This window comes from Cryptotermes secundus, unplaced genomic scaffold (genome assembly GCF_002891405.2).
Source record: "Cryptotermes secundus unplaced genomic scaffold, Csec_1.0 scaffold813, whole genome shotgun sequence".
Lineage (NCBI taxonomy): Eukaryota > Metazoa > Arthropoda > Insecta > Blattodea > Kalotermitidae > Cryptotermes > Cryptotermes secundus.
In genome coordinates this window covers 126,194-146,534 of record NW_019735471.1, presented here as the reverse complement: position 1 = coordinate 146,534, position 20,341 = coordinate 126,194, and the positions used below count along the sequence as shown (strand labels likewise).

At 42.3% G+C, this 20,341-nt stretch overlaps 1 protein-coding gene across 1 annotated transcript; it reads left to right on the top strand.

Annotated features, from left to right (window-relative positions):
* The first annotated feature begins 4,627 nt into the window (after window positions 1-4,627).
* LOC111869415 (phospholipase A2) lies at window positions 4,628-13,239 on the top strand. Its single transcript, XM_023860932.2, has 4 exons — window positions 4,628-4,740; window positions 6,903-7,062; window positions 8,348-8,500; window positions 13,090-13,239. The coding sequence occupies exons 1-4, from the start codon at window positions 4,647-4,649 to the stop codon at window positions 13,172-13,174; spliced, it is 492 nt and encodes a 163-aa protein (XP_023716700.1). The 5' UTR covers window positions 4,628-4,646; the 3' UTR covers window positions 13,175-13,239.
* The last annotated feature ends 7,102 nt before the right edge of the window (window positions 13,240-20,341 follow it).

Sequence of the window (20,341 nt, the reverse complement as noted above, 5' to 3'; positions counted from 1 at the left end):
TCACAGACAAATGTGAACTCCACATACGTTGTTCTTTCATATAAATAACACCTAATAATTGAAATAGGGTAAGGCGGTGTAGTACCTGTGTTCAATTAGACACCACGAAATGAGCCGTAGGGGACAGTGGAGGTACAGATCCACGCATTATTAACCCCAGGACTACATGCAGGTCGGCGTTCAGGGTGCGTTCAGGTTCCTCGACGGTTAGAGGCGGACATTACACAGCACAGCAACTAACTCCATGGAGCTGAGTTCGTCTTGAGAAGCAGCCAGTCCATTTTATGGAGATCGCAGTTTCATTAATACGTTCACAAGAGCCTTCAATTGGTCTCCATCCTGAGCCAGATAAATTCAGTCCAATAGTTGGTTTATTTAACTACGCTGTCAGTAGCTCGGACTATACGGCGTTAAATGGTAAGTATAATACCGAAAAAGACTAACTGGAAAGAATGCACAAAAAGCGGTCGTGGCCTAATTTGATTTACTATCCTAGCATTTGTCAGTATGGACTAAAGATAACCATTAATAAATTCAGGACGGCGGTGTCCGGGCTCAGAATTGAACGGGTCACCTTCTGAATACAAGTCAGAAGCTTTACCCTTGCTTAGTGAGGCACTATGTTACAAGCCGAGAGGTCGCGGGTTCGAGTCCCAAGGAGGTGGATTTTTTTAATTTACCTATTCCTTCCAGCCGCACTGTGGCCCTGGGGTCGACTCAATCTCTAACAGAAATGAGTACTAGGAATATTTCTGGGGGTAAAGGGCGGCCGGCGCTTTTGACTGACAACTTTACCGCCGTCTGTGAGCCGATTGTGTAGACAATGTGGGAGCCTCGACATCTCACATCCATATGTGCCTCCACGGCCTGTTACAGGGATGGCTTACCTTTTCCACCTTTTCTAGTGCACGAGAGTTGAGTTTCGGGAAAACGACGAGGTGTACATCTGCATAAGGTCAGATTATATCTGTGTTAGCATCGTGCAATTGACCAAATGGAGCCAAGGTAAAATCTCAAAGGATATTTGAGGAGATGAGCGATCAATTAGAAGATCTGGTTGTCTGTTTTTCACGGGGAACATCCAACGTTAACTACTGCATAAGTGGCTCGGATGGCCCACTGCAGTAAAACTGTTGGAGCAGAAATGGACAATGATTTCAAAAGCTGCAGCTGTGGGGCTAGCACTCCCGTTCCGCTATTCGGGAGATGTGCAATGCATCCAACATTGTAACTGGAAAACCTGAAAAAGGGGCCACCGGCGAGTAAAGATGTCAGTGGTTAGATAATATTAAAATAAATATTTGAGTTAATTTCACTTATGACAGATTCCAATGGCAGGCTGTTGTGGACACTGTAATGAGTCTTTGGATGCCATAAGAGCCGTGTAATTTCTTGATTAGTTTGGCGACTATTAGTTTCTCTAGAAGGACTCTACTCCATGCACTTCGTTAGGTATTCAGAAATCGCCACACCATTCACTTTGTATACAAGTCACACAATTTTCAATACAACGTGGAGTTTGGTGCGTTTGAAACAGCAGGGTTCTTGATAAAATTGTCTTTTCCTCTAGATCCATATTTGACGTCATAATGTTGATTATATAATCTCTCTCTCTCGCTATATATATATATAAGTGAATTGCCACTATCTTGACACAGTATTTGTTAAATTCTCTGTTATGTGTTCGGTTCAACAGCCCTCAAAACTATTGTATTTATCGTCGCAAGAATATTTTAATTTCATAGAAAAAGCTAAACGGTAGGCCCATAACCGGAAAAGGATTACGAATTTGTTGAAGACGGCCGTGGAATTTATATAACTCCACTATCTTCGTTGAAACAGGCCAGACAAAAGCGAAAGGTAAAGTAGCTCATGTACCTTATTACCACACCCCGGTGTCTTGTAAATGGAAGGCAAGGTGTAAGTATTTTTACCCCCGGTACCAGATAGAAAAGAATGGCAAACTTGTTCTTTATCATCTGGGAAAATCGTGCAGGTACACATTGCATATGAAATTGGGTTGACAACAGAGTCTATCTGAAGTTAATGATAATTAAGAAACACTATCCTTGAAGGGAATCGAACCTTGACGATCCATCACGTAGTTAGCTACTTCAATTGCTGACTGTCATTGTTTTAATCTTGTTTCAAAAAGAAATAACTTGTATAGTTCAAAGGATTCTGGCAACCATTCATAATACTAAGGATTAGTGGGTTTCTACTGTTTTCTAAACACCGGACGATGGACAAAGTCCAAAACACCCAGTAATCCCAAGGAAGAAGGCGGTCGGAACATGTCACATAAGGTCACAAATAAGGGCATTTCGATTCTATGTATTCCTGGTCTCACTGAGTAGATAAAGTTAAATATTTACGTGTTCTTATTTACGCCATGTAGACCTAAAAGAGGAATGGAAGTATAGTTCGACGTATTTTTAACCTTGGCGCCAGATGTAGCCTTCACTTTTCGGTCGCCTTGTCCCATGGGAAATATCCCCAAAAGCCAGCCTGTAGGCAGAAGGCTGAAGGGATGCCGGAGCTGGTCTGGACGTTGTTGAGAAGAAAACAATCTTGGCATAAATCAAACTTAACTTCCTCGGTCGCCCTGCCTGCAGCCTAGTGCCTATAAAGGTTGAGTTATCATACCTCTGTATTTCAGCATCCTGTTGCAATTGTCTAACTCAACATCCATGTATCTATCGTCCGTCAATATTTTAACATAATTTAATGAAATATTTGTAACATATCAAGACACCTGAAGATGGCCGTTTGGGGCCGAAATATGTAGTGTCGAAGTGTATAATATTAAACTAAAATTAAAATTAAGTAGTGAATAAACAAGTGTTGCAATATTGACGGACGAGAAATACACGGACGTTGAGTTAGCATACCGCCTCTCACTAAACAGGCGCCATTCTTTGTAATCACAGAAAAATATGCAGAATGAAGGAAATGAAATGAAATAATTACGTTATTGGTGATTATAATTTAAGTTTCAAAAGAAGAGCACTCTGACTGTCACATTTTTCACGCTCGTTTCTTGGTCGGATTATTCTTCGATAATAAGGAGGCGACATGTTCCTCCGAAACGTCGGTTGACTTTCAACATACTATATGGCTTTATATCCCAGAAGATAATATTCTTCATAACCAAAGTTGTGAGAACATTAAATCCTACATAATCCAGAAAATAATTTCTGAAAATTGTCTTGAAATATTTTAATGTTTTGCCGACGACGACGACGATGATGATGATGATGATGATGATGATGATGATTGTATAAAGTTCAATAAGAAGCAAGTACCATTCAGCAAGCACAGTCCGCTGCTTTCTTCTTGCTGACTGACTGGTTTACTCTTCGACTCTGAAGATGGAGGCAGTACAGTCCCCCGAAATGACGGTAAGCGTCTATCACACTACATATCGCCAAATCCTAGAAAACGGTGCTCTCCATAATCACCACCGTGAGGACCTCAACTCTCCAATCTGCTTTCTCATTCGAATTTAACTCCAGACGTTCACTTATATCGCCCGTACAGAGTGGTATAAAACAAGAAGATGAAGAATATCGTCTTCTGGGATGCGGCTGCAGCCACCTGCTTACGCTGGTTCCTCGCTCACAAATTTTCTACCCTGAAGATAGAGGAGATACGTTCCTCCGAAATTACTGGTACTCATTACTGTTAGAGGCTGCGTCAGGAATTAGTTAAATAATTTTCCTGGGGAGTAAAGCGCTGCCGGCGTGTAAGTCTGACAACCTTACCGCCATCTTTGAGCCGATTGTCTAGATAATGTGGGACCCTCAACGTCTCACAACCTTATGGGCCATCATGGCCTGGTACAGGGATAGCTTTTTTACTTTTCTTTCCTCCAAAACATCGGTTTACACAATAACTACAAGTCGCCACAATCCAGAAGACGGTATTCTTCATAGTCACCGTAGTGAAAACCTCAGATCATAAATAAAAAAATAATGTGACATGTTGAGCTATGGATGACGCCCCTCTCTCCCCGCTAGCCGTGACGTGCCAAGCGGAGCCGAAGTGAACCGAGTCCCAGCACGCTGGTTGCTAAGCAAAGCGAGTAAACAGCGGTTGCTAGGCAAAGCGAGTAAACAGCGGTGACGTAACACGGGATGCCGCAGTCACTACGTAGCGGTAAACAACTCCCAACAGCGTTGCTAGGCTATCGGCTACCACGGCGGCAGACAACAGTGGTGCCTATTACGTGGCTGTTTTCTGTGTTGTCCGGAACGAGGCTAAATAAGGAGCAGCGAAGACTATTCACAGGCAGTTCTTAAGTCAGCACTGAACGAGTTCTCAAGTTATGAGTTAGTTCTCGAGCTACGATTTACGAGTAAGCCAGGCAGTCAACCAGCATTTGCAGTGTAGTATTTGTGATACTGCCGATGGCAGTAATTGTCAGATTGTAATTTGTGTGATTGTAAGAGCGAATGTGAAATAAAATTCGCTATATCCAATACAGCGTTATACACCCAACATGTGACAATAATTATAATTTAAGGTGCTTCGGATTCCCCTGAATATTCATTTGAAGTTAGGTTCACGTACTCTTCTTGTATGTCATGTTTCTAGTTGCCATGAAGCATCATAACCACTGGCATCAGCTGCTGATTTTTCTATTAATGACAACAGCCTGGCCACATAGAAGCGAAGGCTGGTCTATTGCCTGGAAAGGAGGATTAAAGAACGACCCAAGATTTAGTTTAATTTTTCCAGGTATGTATTTCTTGGTCTCTGGTATTAAGGGAGATACATAGACTGAGGGTGTTTGAGAACAGGGTGTTGAGGAAAATATTTGGACCCAAGAGAGATGAAGTGACAGGAGGTTGGAGAAAACTGCATAATGAGGAAGTTCATAACTTGTACTCTTCTCCAAGTATAATTAGAATGATCAAGTGAAGGAGGATGACGTGGGCAGGGCATGTAGCACGAATGGGGAGACGAGAAATGCGTATAGGATATTGGTCGGAAAGCCAGAAGGAAGGAGACCACTGGGAAGACCAAGGCGTAGGTGAGTGGACAATATTAAAATGGATCTTAGAGAGATAGGATGGGATGGTATGGATTGGATTGATCTGGCTCAGGATAGAGACCAGCGGAGGGCTCTTGTGAACACGGTAATGAATCTTCGGGTTTCATAAAATGGTGGGAAATTCTTGAGTAGCTGCAGAATTGGGAAGACCATGGCGTAGGTGAGTGGACAATATTAAAATTGATCTTAGAGAGATAGGATTGGATGGTATTGATTGGATTGATCTGGCTCAGGATAGAGACCAGCGGAGGGCTCTTGTGAACACGGTAATGAATCTTCGGGTTTCATAAAATGGTGGGAAATTCTTGAGTAGCTGCAGAATTGGCGGCTCCTCCAGAAGGGCTCAGCTCCATGAGTATGAGTATGAGTATGTATTTGGTAATAGGCCTACGTCCATTTCATGTAGATTGCAGGCATCAGATTCCCAAGAAGTTCTCTGATCAGTGGAATTGGTTCGTCATTAATTTGTTTCCTGTTCGAGGGCTATTAGGAGAGTAATCTCCGTTTATTTAGGCAACTAATGTAGGAGCGGGGTAGAGCTCGCGCATGCGAGGTAGAGTCACATGACTCATTGGCTTGTAAACCATCACATGACTGGTTACCTAGTGTTTGTTCTTGTCTCTACATATGAGTTATGATATATCCTGCGTTTGATAATCTCACCAGCTGCGAAATTCGCGCTATTATCTGCTTTCTTCACGCAAAAAACACTTGTGCTACTGAAATCTATCGTGAATTATGCGCGGTTTACACCCAAAATATGATGAGTGAAGGAATTGTAGAATGTTAAAAAATGGGCGAATGTATATTCACCATGAAGAGCGAAGTGGTCAATCATTTATAGTGAGTGATGATCTAGTTTAAAGTGTTGACCAGAAAATCTGTGAAAGACGGCGCTTCGCAATGTCAGAATTTTCGTGTGAATTTCCACAAATTTCACGCAGCCTTCTGTGATAATGTCACAGGCTAGACTATCACAAGTTTTGCGCGAGGTGGGTTCCGAAAATTCTCACGGGTGCACACGAACACAGAGAATTGCTACGGCTTGGAATTTTTAGTTATACCATGAAGCTGGCGACGAATTTCTCAATCACTGTTTACGAGTAACAGATGATGAAACCTGGGTTTCATTTTTGAATGATGAAACCAAAAAGCAGTCAAAACAACGAATGCATATACATTCGCCAAACATTGTCTGCCAGGGGCCATAATAATTTCACATGTGTATTTTTCTCTAGTCGTATCCTGGCAACGGATTTCAACACAGTAGTTATACCAACTTCACAAAATGTCTTCTCTATACAATCTAATTCCTTTCTTACTATTTATTCTTAATCGCCTTCGACTGCCGACTGGATTCTATTCTCTGCTGCAACTACCAACTAAAGAACTCGACTCAATTCTAATTATAGCTGCGTGAGATCCTCGTTATATAGCCTGGGGACGGCTCCACAGAGAATACCGCTTCTTCTGTTGCTGCGTTTTGATTCACTGCTGCAGAGATGTGTTTAGCGTACAGTAGTTGCATAGTAGCGAAAGTGGCGCGTTCCCAGAGAGAATGTCGCTTGCAAAATGTTTCTATTGTTCGTGACGTCACAGCGTACGTGGCGCATACCTCTGTTGCGTATGTAGGGTCCATTACATAGCAACGGCTGCTTCTCTGCCTCCACAGTTCTTACGTTGAGCAAATATGCCGCAATACACGTACTTTAAATTTATTTTATGTGCTTTTTTCTAATCTTTGAATGGGGAATTCCCTCTGGGAGGATCGTTATGAAGCTTCTTCTTCGGCAAGTCTCGGGTTTTCAAGTTCCATTAATAATGAAGCCTATTCCTTTACTTACAGGGACGAAATGGTGTGGTTCGGGGAATATCGCTGCCAACTTTGCGGACCTAGGATCGTCTGAAGAAACGGACAAGTGTTGCAGAGAGCATGATAATTGTCCTGATAGCATAGAAGCCTGGAAATCGAAACACAATCTTACAAACAACTCTTTCTATACGAGGTAAGATTCTTCTGATCACCCAAGATATAATCTTGGCACCTTATATCTCCTCCATTCATTGAAACGATACTTTTTCGCCTGCATACGAGTATTCGGGATATTTCTCGAAACACCGAAAAACCTGTCCTCCTCACCGTTGTCCTGTTAGCCATCGCCTTCCGAGAAAACGGAGTCTAGACTCTCGGTTAATATGCCGTGCATACACAGAGGTGAATTTATTAAAATAAAGAAATCGTTTAGAATATCTTAACATCACACTAGGTATTCAAAATGTCCTCCATCGGCACTTAACCAAACTTCAAGTTACTCACAAAGACTGTTTAGCACTATGAAGAATGCAGTCTTCTGGGATTTGGCACCGTGTATATGTGGTGTTAACCGACGTTTCGGAGGAACGTATCGCCCCCATCTTCAGGGTTGAAGAAAAAGTATAAGTAAATCTGCAAGCGACAACACCGTGAGACACGATACTCAAATCTTACACACTGTTTAGCACTAGTTTGAATTATATGACCTCAACAGACCAACTGTCTCACAAAGGCTGTGCCTAAGTCTATCCAATGTTTGTGAGGATTATATGAATATACTTCGTTTCTTAGGTTTCCCCACAGAATAAAGTACAAGAATTTAAGCCTAGAGATCTTGCAGCCATAATCTGCAATGTATCATTTTTCTTATGATTCTACTTTTAAAACGTAAAAACATAAAAAGGTAAAACGATCCCTGTGGCAGGCCATGGAGGCCCATAGAGTTGTGAGACGTCGAGGTTCCCAAATTTTATCTAGATAATCGGCTCACAGATGGCTGTGAGGTTGTCATCCTTACGCCCCGACCGCCCTTTACCTCCAGGAAGATTCCTGGTATTCATTTCTGTTAGAAGCTGAGACGACACCAGGGCCATAGTGCTGCTGGCAGGATAAGGTAAATTGAAAATTTACACCTCATTGGGATTAGAACCCGAGACCTTCCGGCTTGTAGCATAGTGCCTCAACCAACTGTCAGAAAGTAACTAGCTACTGGTCGGACTATAGTGATTTGATTACCGAAACAGCCAGTGACTTATGTCTTTATTGCCACTTCAAGACCGGCTATCAATCCTCGTACCTAATTACTGTACCCGGGACTAAAAGGGCGGGAGAAAAACCTGACAGTTCACCTCCAGCTACTGTTGAGATTAAGAACGCTTGGAGATTTACTTTTGTCCTTTGTATACTTCATGTTATGGCACTTAGTCACAAGAATAACGTCGCTGCTACTACTGCAGTCAAAATATATCTCTTTTCAGACTGCACTGCAAGTGTGACGATGAGTTTTACTACTGTCTGAAGAAGAATAACGACTTCACATCTATGGAAGTTGGAATAACCTACTTCGACGTACTAGGTACACAGTGCTACAAGAAGGAATATCCCATCATAAGCTGTAAGAAATATAACCGGTGAGTCAGTCAACATGGCACATTTCAAGGATTTATGATGAAATACAAGGTGTGTCCCAAAATTCATGATATATATATATATATTTTAATTTATTGATGATATCAGTACAAAGTGTTAATATTCTTCAAAGTACTGTTCGTGAGCATCTACACATTTTTTCCACCGACTCTCCCATGCCCGGTACGTCCCCTCAAAGGCCTCGACGGGAACCTCATTTAAAGCTGTTGTCACGGCCGCTTGGATAGCCTGAATGCTTTCAAAACGGCGTCCTTTGAGTGCAGTCTTGATCCTCGGGAACAAAAAGAAGTCGGCCGGAGCTAGGTCGGGGCTGTAGGGTGGCTGCGGCAGCGTTGCCACGTGGTGCTTCACCAGGAACTCACGGACGAGCAGAGACGTGTGGCTGGAGCATTGTCATGATGCAGCCGCCAGTTAGCGGCGATGTCTTTTCGCACGCGGATGACCCTTTTCCTTAATCTTTCTAGATTAGTACGGAGCGTTGACGGTCTGTCCTTGGGGTAAAAACTCTTTGTGGACCACACCCTTGGCGTTGAAAAAGACGATGAGCATTGTTTTCACTTTGTATTTGTTCATCTTCGCCTTCTTCGGTTTCGGGGAAGCCGAGGTGTGCCATTCAGCACTCTGGCACTCCCCGTAGGCTTGCTTAAGCAGTTCGTGAGTTTCGGCAGCTTTTTTATTGAGCTTTGTGCAGAACTTGACCGCCCAACGTTGTTCGAAAGTATCCACCATCGCGCGCCGTGACGTGGTCACAGAACACAGGTGCACTAAATCAGCGATACTGAAGCCCCCGATGCTCGAGCAGACTGACCTTGGGCGCGCTGTGAAGCTAAAGGCCTCCCCCCCTAACCCAACCGGTTCCAGCGCCCTCCGACCAGTAGCAGCGCGGGAAAGAAATATATTTCATGACTTTTGGGACACACCTTGTATAAACAAAACAAAGTCTGTGGCTTTAGTTCGCAAGCGAATTATATTAACTGAGGCACCGCCGTTTGTCGGCGAAGTAAGTGCCAACTTTGGTGGATAGATGGTGTTGCGTGGTCAGCGCAACGAATCCCCACAGCCGTTAGTTTCGGTTTTCTAGACCGGAGCCGCATCTGTGATCTAGTGGTCAGAATTCCTGGCTACAGATCCAGAGATCCTGGGTTCGATTCACTGGCGCTGCCACATTTTCTGAGAAATATTAGGTCTAGAACGGGGTCCACTCAGCCTCGTAAGGATAATTGAGGAGCTACTTGAATAGAAATTTATGATCAAATGACAGTATAAAATCAAAATTATATTATTATGAAATTAAGATCGGACTAAATACGGGAAATGTTTACTATCATTCAGTTAAAACATGAAATTTCGTTTCTATCCCTAAACAGAGAGCAAGGGTTGAGAGTGGTTGAGAATAAATTGGTCAGGAGAATGTTTTGGTCTTAACACAGAAGTAACAGGGTAAAAGGTTGAGCTATCAATGTAAAAGGACGTGGAGGTCCATAGGGTTGTGAGACGTCGAGGCTCCCACATTTTCAAGACAAACGGCTCACAGATGGCGGTGAGGTAAAACTAACAGAGTAATGAATGATATTACGTATTGAAAATTTTACACTCCTCACTTTGTACTGCTATGGTGAATAACTCAGGGACAATAGTGTGATTGAATCATGTAGCACGCACAGGAAATGACTGCACACAACTATCACGAAACTCACCAATACATACATAACAACCAATAAAACCACTGAATTGCGCCTTAAAAACACAAAAAAGAAACTGTCGAAAATCCGAATGTGATCAATGGGTGTATTAGGAGGTAATATTACATCTAACTTAGACGTACAGGGGTATGAAAATATGGATTGCATTGCACTTGTGGACATAGTAAAGTAATTTCGGGTTCCATAAAAGGCGGGCCGAGTACTGACCAGTTCAGCAAGTAATATGCTTTCCTAGTAGGACTCTGCGGCGATCATAGTGGCATGAGCAGTCTTGGCTCGGTCCAAAGCTGTGATCATGAGTTAGAATCCCACTCAAGGCATTGATGTCTGTGTGCTTTTATTCTGTGTGTAGGCAGGGGCCTTCCGATGGGCTGTTCCCCCTTCCAAGGACTCGTACCGGCTGTGTATGTATTATCAAACCGAGAAAGCGGCCAAGGTCCATCAGAGCTGTGAAGCCATTGATAGAGAAATACGACGATTCTGAACAACACAGTTCATTAATTAGAGTATATCAGTTTTGCGAGGTTTGAGGTACTGAGGCCCAGGGCTATGAAGAGCACAGTGTCTTTTAGGATGTGACGCCGTGGCCTTCCTTCTTGTTTCCTTACACTTTCCTTCAACCCTGAAGATTAAGACGGCACGTTCCTCTTAAACCTTGATAAATTTCTACCAGATTATATGGCGTCAATCCATGGAGGTAATACTCTACATCAGATATACATTTCATATGGCACTAAAGCAGCATTTCTTCTCCTGAGCAATGTTTAATGCAAAGATTCATATACTTAGTAAGAACAAATACAAATATAAATCACTCCGTCCAATGTGACCTGTAAGTTTATTACTACATGAAAACTTAACACCTTACATGTTTCGGTCTCTGCGGACCATCTTCAGAGGGCAAACATCACTACAAATAGGAAACCACCATCACATAAGTTGTTTAGACGTAAAGTACGTACACTTATGTGCTACAATGCATAGTACACAAAATAGAACATTTCACAAACACAGCAGTTTCCTGGGAATGTGAAGTTTTTAAAAAATTATTTAAAATTTCTTGATGCTAATGAAATTTTTTTATCCTGGAAGATATAAAGAACCTCCACATCAAGATAGCCAGGTGGCAAAATATCTGCCCCATACAAGAGGGACGATGGGAGGACGAACACGAGCCTGCATGGTTTATGAATTTTAATTATTGACAATGCAAAAATTTTTAATTAGCATCAAGAAATTTTAAATAATTTTTTTAAAACTTTACATTCCCAGGAAACTGCTGTGTTTGTGAAATGTTCTATTTTATGTACAATGCATTGTAGCATATAAGTGTACGTACTTTACGCGTAAACAACTTATGTGATGGTGGTTTCCAATTTGTAGTGATGTTTGCCCTCTGAAGATGGTCCGCAGAGACCGAAACATGTAAGGGTGTTAAGTTTTCATGTAGTAATAAACTTACAGGTCACATTGGACGGAGTGATTTATATTTGTAATTGTTAGTGTGATGGACCAGAATGAAACAAATCAAACGTAGTAAGAAGATTACAATTTTATTGATATTAAGAAAAAGAGACAGACACTGCATTCCTTCTAATATATGCATTAACAGTAAATACACATCAGGGTAGAATCTAATGAGTGTTCGGCAAACACGTGTCCTTCAGTTTGGAGTATGCCTCTCTAGTCATGTTTATTTAGACAGTGGGAAATGTCTAGATAAGGTTGCTCTCTTCAGGACTAAGATAGCCTGTATATTAACCGATGTTTCAGGCCTCCACATTTAAGATTTATATTCTATTTTGAAGCTGGAGAGAGTTGCTTTCCTCAGAAACGTCTGTAACAATGTACCATACTACACAGCGTCACACATCGATAAGACAATAATCTTCACAGTCACCACCTCGAAAACTTCAAACCTCAAATATTCAAAGTAATTTTGTGTTCTCATTTAAATTATATATCACTATCTATCTGTCTATACTGTACAGTCCTTTTGTTGAGTCTTGGCCGCTTTCACTGTTTTTTAATCCTATAAACAGTCAGAAGGATCCTTGGACGGGAGATCAGTCAGTCGCAAGGCCACTGCCTATACTCCGTGATTTTAGTCTGCAAGCGAACTATGCCGACCGAGAAACCGCCGCTTGTCGGCGAAATTTAATGCCGAATTTTGCGAGTAGAGGGTATAGCGTGGTCAGCGCAAGGAATCCCCACGACCGTTAATTTCGGTTTTCTAGACCGGAGCCGCTATTCCTTGAAATAGCTCCTCAGTTATTCTCACGAGGCTGAGTGGACACCGTTCCAGACACACTATTTCTCAGAAACAAAAATCTGGTAGCGCCGGGAATTGAACCCGGACCCTGGGATCTGTAGCCGGGAACGCTGATCACTAGACCACAGAGGCGGTCTAGCCAGTACCTACACACAGATCAAATCAAACACAGAATGAACATACAAACACACAGACATCCATGCCATGAACGGGATTCGATCCCACGATCCCAGCGTTCAAGCGGGCGAAGACAATTCCTGCCTTAGACCTCGCGGCCACTGTGATCTTCATATCATGTACTATGAAACGTGTTTTAAAAATGGGAAAAATGTTTATACCGAATTTCAAATTAATAATCATGCCGTAGTTGAGGCGGTTAGTAGCAGAGGAAGGGAATGCTTTTCCTCAGAATGCTTCAGAATTCTCCTTCCACCAGCTGCTCCACTTTCATCAATCATCCTTCCTCTCGATGCTAAATAACCTCGATACTGACAGCGTCCTTAAATAATGGAGTTAAGAAGAAAATCTAGAAGTGGCTGCACGGATTGTTGCTATGCGGATACCAAGACGTAATGGCACGTGTGTTTCTTTACAGAATACTGATGTCAAGGTGTGAGCTGTATGAATTGAACGAGACACTGGAGAAACAATGGCAGTGGTTCGATGTTCCAGTGTACTGATATCACTACAGTCCGAAGCTAAAGCGTTCTTAACTAGATCTGTAGGAGCCATTTTCTTGCAATAAATACCTACCCATCCCAGACATTGATTTCAATACTTCTTGAGACTTACTAAAGTGTTGTGTTAACGTTACACAGTTACATGTACGTCAATTCTGAAATAAATTTCTTCATAATTTATTCTGAATCCGAGATATATCTATTAGAGATTCACTACATCTGTCCTTCTAGCGTAACTTCGGAGCTGTCACAAAAAGGTAAGTCAGATTCTGCTGAGAGGCTTGTATGGGTGTGAAACTTGGTCTCTGATATTACTCGTAAATCAGGAACACAGACTGAGGGTGTTTGAGAACAGGGTACTGAGGAATACCTTTCGACCGAAGAGGGATGAAGTGACAGGAGGTTGGAGAAAACTGCATAAGGAGGAGCTTCATAACCTGACTCTTCTCCAAATATAATTAGAATGATCAAGTGAAGGAGGATGAGGTGGGCAGGGCATGTAGCACGAATGGGGGAGACGAGAAATGCGTATAGGATATTAGTGGGAAAGCCAGAAGGAAGGAGACCACTGGGAAGACCAAGGCGTAGGTGAGTGGACAATATTAAAATGGATCTTAGAGAGATAGGATGGGATGGTATTGATTGGATTGATCTGGCTCAGGATAGAAACCAGTGGAGGGTTCTTGTAAGAACGACAGTGAACCTTCGGGTTGTATGAAATGCTGGAAAGTTCTCGAGAAAGTGCACAACTGACAGCTTCTCGAGAACTCAGCTCCAAGGAGTCAGTCAGTTTCGCTAAGTGGGGGGTGGAGCCCAACTGGGTCCATTCGGCACGACGGCCACTGATTGGCCTATTCTACCTGTCTCGGGTGAGAATGATGATGGAGAATTTGGCGGAATGAAGGCTGGCAGGGGAAACCGAAGTACTTGGAGAAAACCCGCCCCAGGGCCACTTTGTCCACCACAAATCCCACTTGACCAGACCCGGGATCGAACCCGGGCCGTAGCGGTGGGAAGCCAGCAACTAACCGCTTGAGCTATGGCGCGGCATCGAGTCAGTTAGTGCCAAGATGGTTGTCTAGCCCCAGCTACGTCATCTACAAAGACTGAACACAAGCCTGAAATTCATTCTGATTCCTCCATTACTTTCTTCAGCCTTTTGTACAGTTATTTCCTGGAGAATTGATTTCCTTTATTTGTCTTCATTTTGTCCTTTCTTTGTGTCTTTCAGTTAAGGACAGGAACCATTCACTTTTGCAGAACTCTCTTCCCCCCCCCCTTTGGCACTACAGTCCCAGTGGGTCTAGGCCTACCTCAATGAACTTCTCCGTTCACTTCGGTTTTTCTAGATCTTACACATTCGGTAGGACTCCTTGGGCGGGTGATCAGCACGTCGCAAGGCCTCTACCTGTATACAAACACAGAAAAACGCACACACACAAACTAAACATCCATGCCCTGAGTGGGATTCGAACCCACGATCTCGGTTTCCAAGCGAGCGAAGACAGTACATGCCTTAGACCGCTCGGCTACCGTGACCGGCGCAGAACTCTCTTGGATGGTAATAATTTTCCTTCAGCTTAATTAAGGGAGAACAGGGATTGTTCATCTGTGCCTTTCCCATGACTTGTGACTAAATAATGTTTCTAACTCCTTCAAGCAACTTAACGTTCATTAACGACGTGTTATGAGTAACGTCTCAGATATTCAAATACTACGACCGCATGTACTTTCTGATGACAGTGCTTAGGTTTCGTATTTCTCTGCATTTTGATGTCAGTAAGAGTAATCCAGAGTTATAAAAAAAACTAATATATAAGGGGGCACGCGGTAGCGTAGTTGGTCGAGACACTATGCTACAAACCGGAAGGTAGCAGGTTCGAGGGTCGATGAGGTAGATATTTTCAATTGATCTAATTCTTCCAGCCGCGCTATGGCTCTGGGGTCAACTCAGCCTCTAACAGAAATGAGTACCAGGAATCTTCCTGGGGCGTAAAGCGCGGCCGGAGCGTAAGGCTGACCTCACCGCAATCTGTGAGCAGATTGTCTAGATAGTGTGAGACCCTCAGCATCTCACACCCCTATGGGTCTCAATGGTCTGTTACAGGGATAGCTTTACTTAATATATAAACTTATATTTTATTACTTGTTCTAATAATTCAATTTGCCGGCCTCGGTAGCCGCGAAGTCTAAGGCATGAACTGTCTTCGCTCGCTCAGATGCTGGGATCGTGGGTTCGAATTCCACTCAAGGCTTGGATGTTTGGTGTGTGTATGCGTTTATTCTGTGTTTGTGCTGTCCTGTGTTTAGGTAGCGGCCTTGCGACGAGCTGATCACTCGTCCAAGAAGTCCTACCGACTGTGAAAATTGATTACGAAATTGAATAAGAGGTCTGAGCCTTGAATGTCCTGGAAGAGCCATTGAAGAAAGAAAATCAGTTTACAAAGAAATATTGCGACCTTCAGAAGTCTTTAGCGAGTCATCACCATCCTATCTCAGTGGACACTAAACGACTTGTAACGCTGACATAGTGCCGTTAAGAGGTCTATGAATCATTCGACCATCCGAAAAATTCTCTGTTCAAAGAACCGATATATGACTTTGCTAAAAACGTATGAAAGAAGGCGTCTGGTGAGAAAGTAAGGTCAGTTATGACAAATGAAAGTAAGATATTATATAAAGAACCAAGTTAAAATATCTCAGTATTATCCCGCTATGTTGGTTCTTAAACCAACGGATCGTGATGCTGCTCGTGTGATTTTTGTTGTATCTCTGTTATGCACTTTTTCTTCCACAGAGAGCATAAGATGAAAGTGTATAATTACGTAACGTCTGGTTATTTGTTCATTCTCCCGAAATTTAAATCATTAAAATTACCTAGGGAACTACCCCCCAGTGCCCATCGGATAGGATGAATCAGCGTGAGTAGGTTGCTGCAGACACGCTGGTTCCTCGCTTGCGGATGTTTATACTCTGACGATGGAGGCGATATGTTCCTCCGAAACGTCTGTTTACACAATATATACACAGTGCCACATCGCAGAAGACGGCATTCTTCATCTAATGGAGATCTTCAACTTTTACGTCAAACATGTTTTCTTGCTGTGAATATTTATCTAATTGAGCCGAAGAGTAACATACGTACGTTAAGAGCAGTCTCATCTCTTCAGAGCCCATATTAAATTCAGTACGAATATCATTCCTTGCATGTATCTCTAGGGATGAAACAACACCAGAACCTCGGAATGGATTTTAATGAAATAATGTATTGAGCAATGTTCTTAAATTTGTCGACACTTCCAGTTCTGAATAAAATGCGCAAGTTTTGCCGTCTTCAAGGTGATCAAACAAACGAGTGCTATGTGTACTTTTCAGAGATGTATATTCATCACTCAACAATAATTTCCCGGCTTCCGAGCAAGCGAAGACTGTACATGCTCTGCTACCGTGACCGGCAATGTATAAGAATAATACACGTATATAAGAATTCAGTTCGTACCTCACAGGAAACAGATCCGAACCCACGATCCCGGCTTCCGAGCGAGCGAAGACGGTTCATGCCTTAGACCGCTCTGCTACCGTGACCGACAATGTATAGGAATAATACACGTATATAAGAATTCAGTTCGTACCTCACAGGAAACAGATCCGAACCCACGATCCCGGCTTCCGAGCGAGCGAAGACAGTTCATGCCTTAGACCTCTCGGCTACCGTGACCGAAAAAGGAGCCCTCTTGCCTCTAGAATATTTCTTATTCTCAATCACATGAGGTCAATGTAACCTTACACGAAAACAAATGGTTTACTTGTATCAAAAAATTGTCAGTTAGAAAAAGAACGAAAGAAAAACTTAACTGAGTTTAGGCGGCGTTGAAATCAGATTTTACGCTCTCAATGTAGTGCTATATCACAGCACGGCTTTGAAATATTTATAATTCCTTTTGCAGATCTCGTAATTTAAGTATACTTTCACAATTTTGTCTCTTAACGTAAAAACAACGGGTTCATAACTGCAATAACTGAACATCAAGGCCAGTCAGTTTTGAAAAGTAGGAAAGAACATACATGGAAAAGGTCTCTTGCATTTTCTGACCTTGTGCTTTCTCAGAAACACCAACTAATACTTGGTTGCAATTAACACTTAAATAAAATGCATTAGACAAGGATCTCTTACTCATATTGCAGTTTCTGGACTGCGACAATCTGTAGCCTGGTGGGTGGCTGAAGAAATATGCCTTCATCTTCAAGGAAAAGGAGGAGTCAGGGTCAGGTGACTGGATGTGCCTCAGGGTGGATTTAGACATATTTCCCTTGTCTGGAATCGAATCCAGGCTGCCCAGTATTTAAGACAATCATTTTACTAAGTGAGCCTTATTCCTTGGGCCTTAATTCCTGGAAATTCCTATGACGTCACTTTTATTTTTATCAGCTGTTGCGCTGTTTTTACTATCTCCATCAGGTGGTACAAAAAAGTAGTTTCCGAGTGATTATATATTTTTAATTGACAGAAAATATAATTTCTCGGAAATTTCCGACACCCATGCGTGTTATGATACAAATCTGTATACATTACGAAAGAATTGTAATTATTTCTCAGTAACTGGACTCAATAAATTACGATGTATCCTTCGTTCTTGCAACGTCAATAAAAGTGAATAGCGTACAATGACGTGCTGTTTGCACAAGTAAACAAACTACTTATTTTCGCAACCGTCGAACAGGTAGATCAGTCTTATTTGTTTCTGTTTGTTTAGCGGCGCTGTCAATGGTTCAGTCTATACAGCGCCAAATAGCAGAATTGTTAGTAGATATCACTCATCCATGGAGCTGAGATCATCTTGTGAAGCCGCCAATTGTGCAGCTACTCAAGAACTTCCCAGCATTTTATGGAACCCGAAGGTTCATTACCGTGTTCACAAGAGCCCTCCACCGGTTCCTATCCTGAGCCAGATCGATCCAGTCCACACCACCCAATCCTATCTCTCTAAGAGACGGTTAGTGGATACAAAAAACCAAATTCACAATTAAAACAGGTAAAAGACTGAAATTTGGCTATTCAAGCAACAAAGAGGGATAAAATCAAATAAGACAGCTGGGACGCAAATTCTCTACCAAATTTGCAAAATTTAAACCTAAACTGAAATAGGGATATACGGCAAAGGAAACAAACGATGAAACAAAGACTGAAGATTTGATTGCCTTGGAGGGACTAGGGACCTAACAAGATAGAGGCGTTAATGAAAGCTAAACCGTGCTGGACTTACACTGCAGGTACTTGGAATGTATACTTTGCAATTCGGCTAGTGTGCTGAGAGCTCCCAGGAAGGGAGAAGTTTTGAAAGGAGATTTTAATGGAAAAGAGGAAACCCAATAAACATAAAAATGTAACCCCCCTCCCCCCCGCTGTCAGCATTACCTGTGTTTTTGAACACTATCCTTCGTCTTGTCTATTTTTTAATAGACCGGTCCGCAGATAGGGGCTAGCTCTACCTTGGACCCAACTGAATCAGTTTTGCATGAGGACGAGGACAGAATCCGAAACGTTGTATTTTGAAAAAGAAACAGGATTTTTTTTAAATAGACAAGACGATGGATAAAGTCCGAAAACATAATACTTGTAGCAATATATATATCATCATCAAAAACTCTTAGATCTTATTACCTGTGTGTTCACAACATTATCGTCTTTTTCTAATGTTCAGTAAATTTTTTTAATTTTAAAAATATATTAGTACTGCGAACATACATTGGAACTATCTGCATATCTTTGCTCAGTAATGTCATAGAAAGTGTGTTAATATTACTCACATCTTACAAGGCGAAGGTGAAATTGTTCCTATGCTTAAACTAAGTAATCAAGAACCCATAAAGGCGTATGGGGAATAGTTACATAGATCCACGTTTTCTTGACCTCGGCACTAGTTGGAGGTGAGTGGTCAGCTTCACCTCTGGAGAAAGATCCCCTGGTATCCATTGGATGGGAGGCTGAGTGGACCCCAGGGCCGGTGTAGACGACGTGAAGAAGAGAATATTCTTCACCCTACCAGGAGTGAAACTCCGATCCCTTGTTCGTCCAGTCCGTATCCAGTCGCTATACAGACTGCGCCATCCTGACTCCCCACCCAAATCTTATACTGATAACTTTTATTAAACAACATTAAGAATAAAAATTAATAAATTAATAAATTTGATTTTGATTCCGGGAAAAAAGACGAAAACGATAGGGACACTGTTTTCAAGGGACCTCTTACCGTATAAAAATATTTCTTAACCCCTCCCATTACAGTTTATTTTTTGTTTAAAGAGACTTCTGTTATTATATTTCCATAGTAATATACTGTCACGTGTACCTGGTCGTGACTAATAAACGGGGTTTGGATTGGATGATTCGATTTACTGATCACTTCTTTACAATCCACTCGTAATTAAAATCAATTACAATAAATCATAATCAATCTTCAGCCGAGGCCTTCTTCCTTGACTGCCGAGGACTCGCTCCATTCTGATTCTGTCAAAGTCAAAGTCACATTGCGACTGACAAGTCAGACAGTCAGTAAGTCTTGATGTCGAGCCCCATTTGGGGCTCATGTCCAGATATTTATTACTGCTTGACAGTTACAGTTTTGTTTCTGTGGGGCGTCGTCTCTGAGGAGAGGACGGGTCTGTCGTTTATAATTGCTGCTGGTCCTAGCCAGAGCAGTCATTCTCTGGTCCGAGTCCCTAGGAACTCGTGACCATATTTTCTGTCTCAGATTTGAGACTTCCCTTTTGTGTCGTCTCCTGCGACTCGCAGGGTCACGGTGGAGGTATTCGACCTCGCTTCTATACGGGTAATCTGATTCTGTTCTGTACTACTTCTATAGCCCCGAGGCTGATCCATACAAAACACTTCCATTTCCTAGTAATGGACGTCTACTGTTGTCCAGAACGCGAGTCTACCGATCCGTTACCTAACAAGGGATGTCTTATTGTGGAGCGCTTGTGTCACGGGGACGTGTTTACCGAGCCGTTACCTAGCAATGGACATATGCGTCGCAAGATAATTTATATTTGCACATGTAAGTGAGAAGAGAAGCTCTCTGACTTACACTTTCCATTGCATAGCACGCGAAAACCTCATTGGTGGGATGGAACGTTTTTATTTGGTTGCGAATGAGGTAAGCTCAG

Excerpts from the sequence above, each read along its gene's own strand:
- LOC111869415 (XM_023860932.2), top strand. The coding sequence starts at position 4,647 with ATGACAACAGCCTGGCCACATAGAAGCGAAGGCTGGTCTATTGCCTGG. Across the intron at positions 4,741-6,902 it reads ATTTAGTTTAATTTTTCCAG|GGACGAAATGGTGTGGTTCG; the intron begins GTATGTATTTCT and ends CTTTACTTACAG. Across the intron at positions 8,501-13,089 it reads AGCTGTAAGAAATATAACCG|AATACTGATGTCAAGGTGTG; the intron begins GTGAGTCAGTCA and ends GTTTCTTTACAG.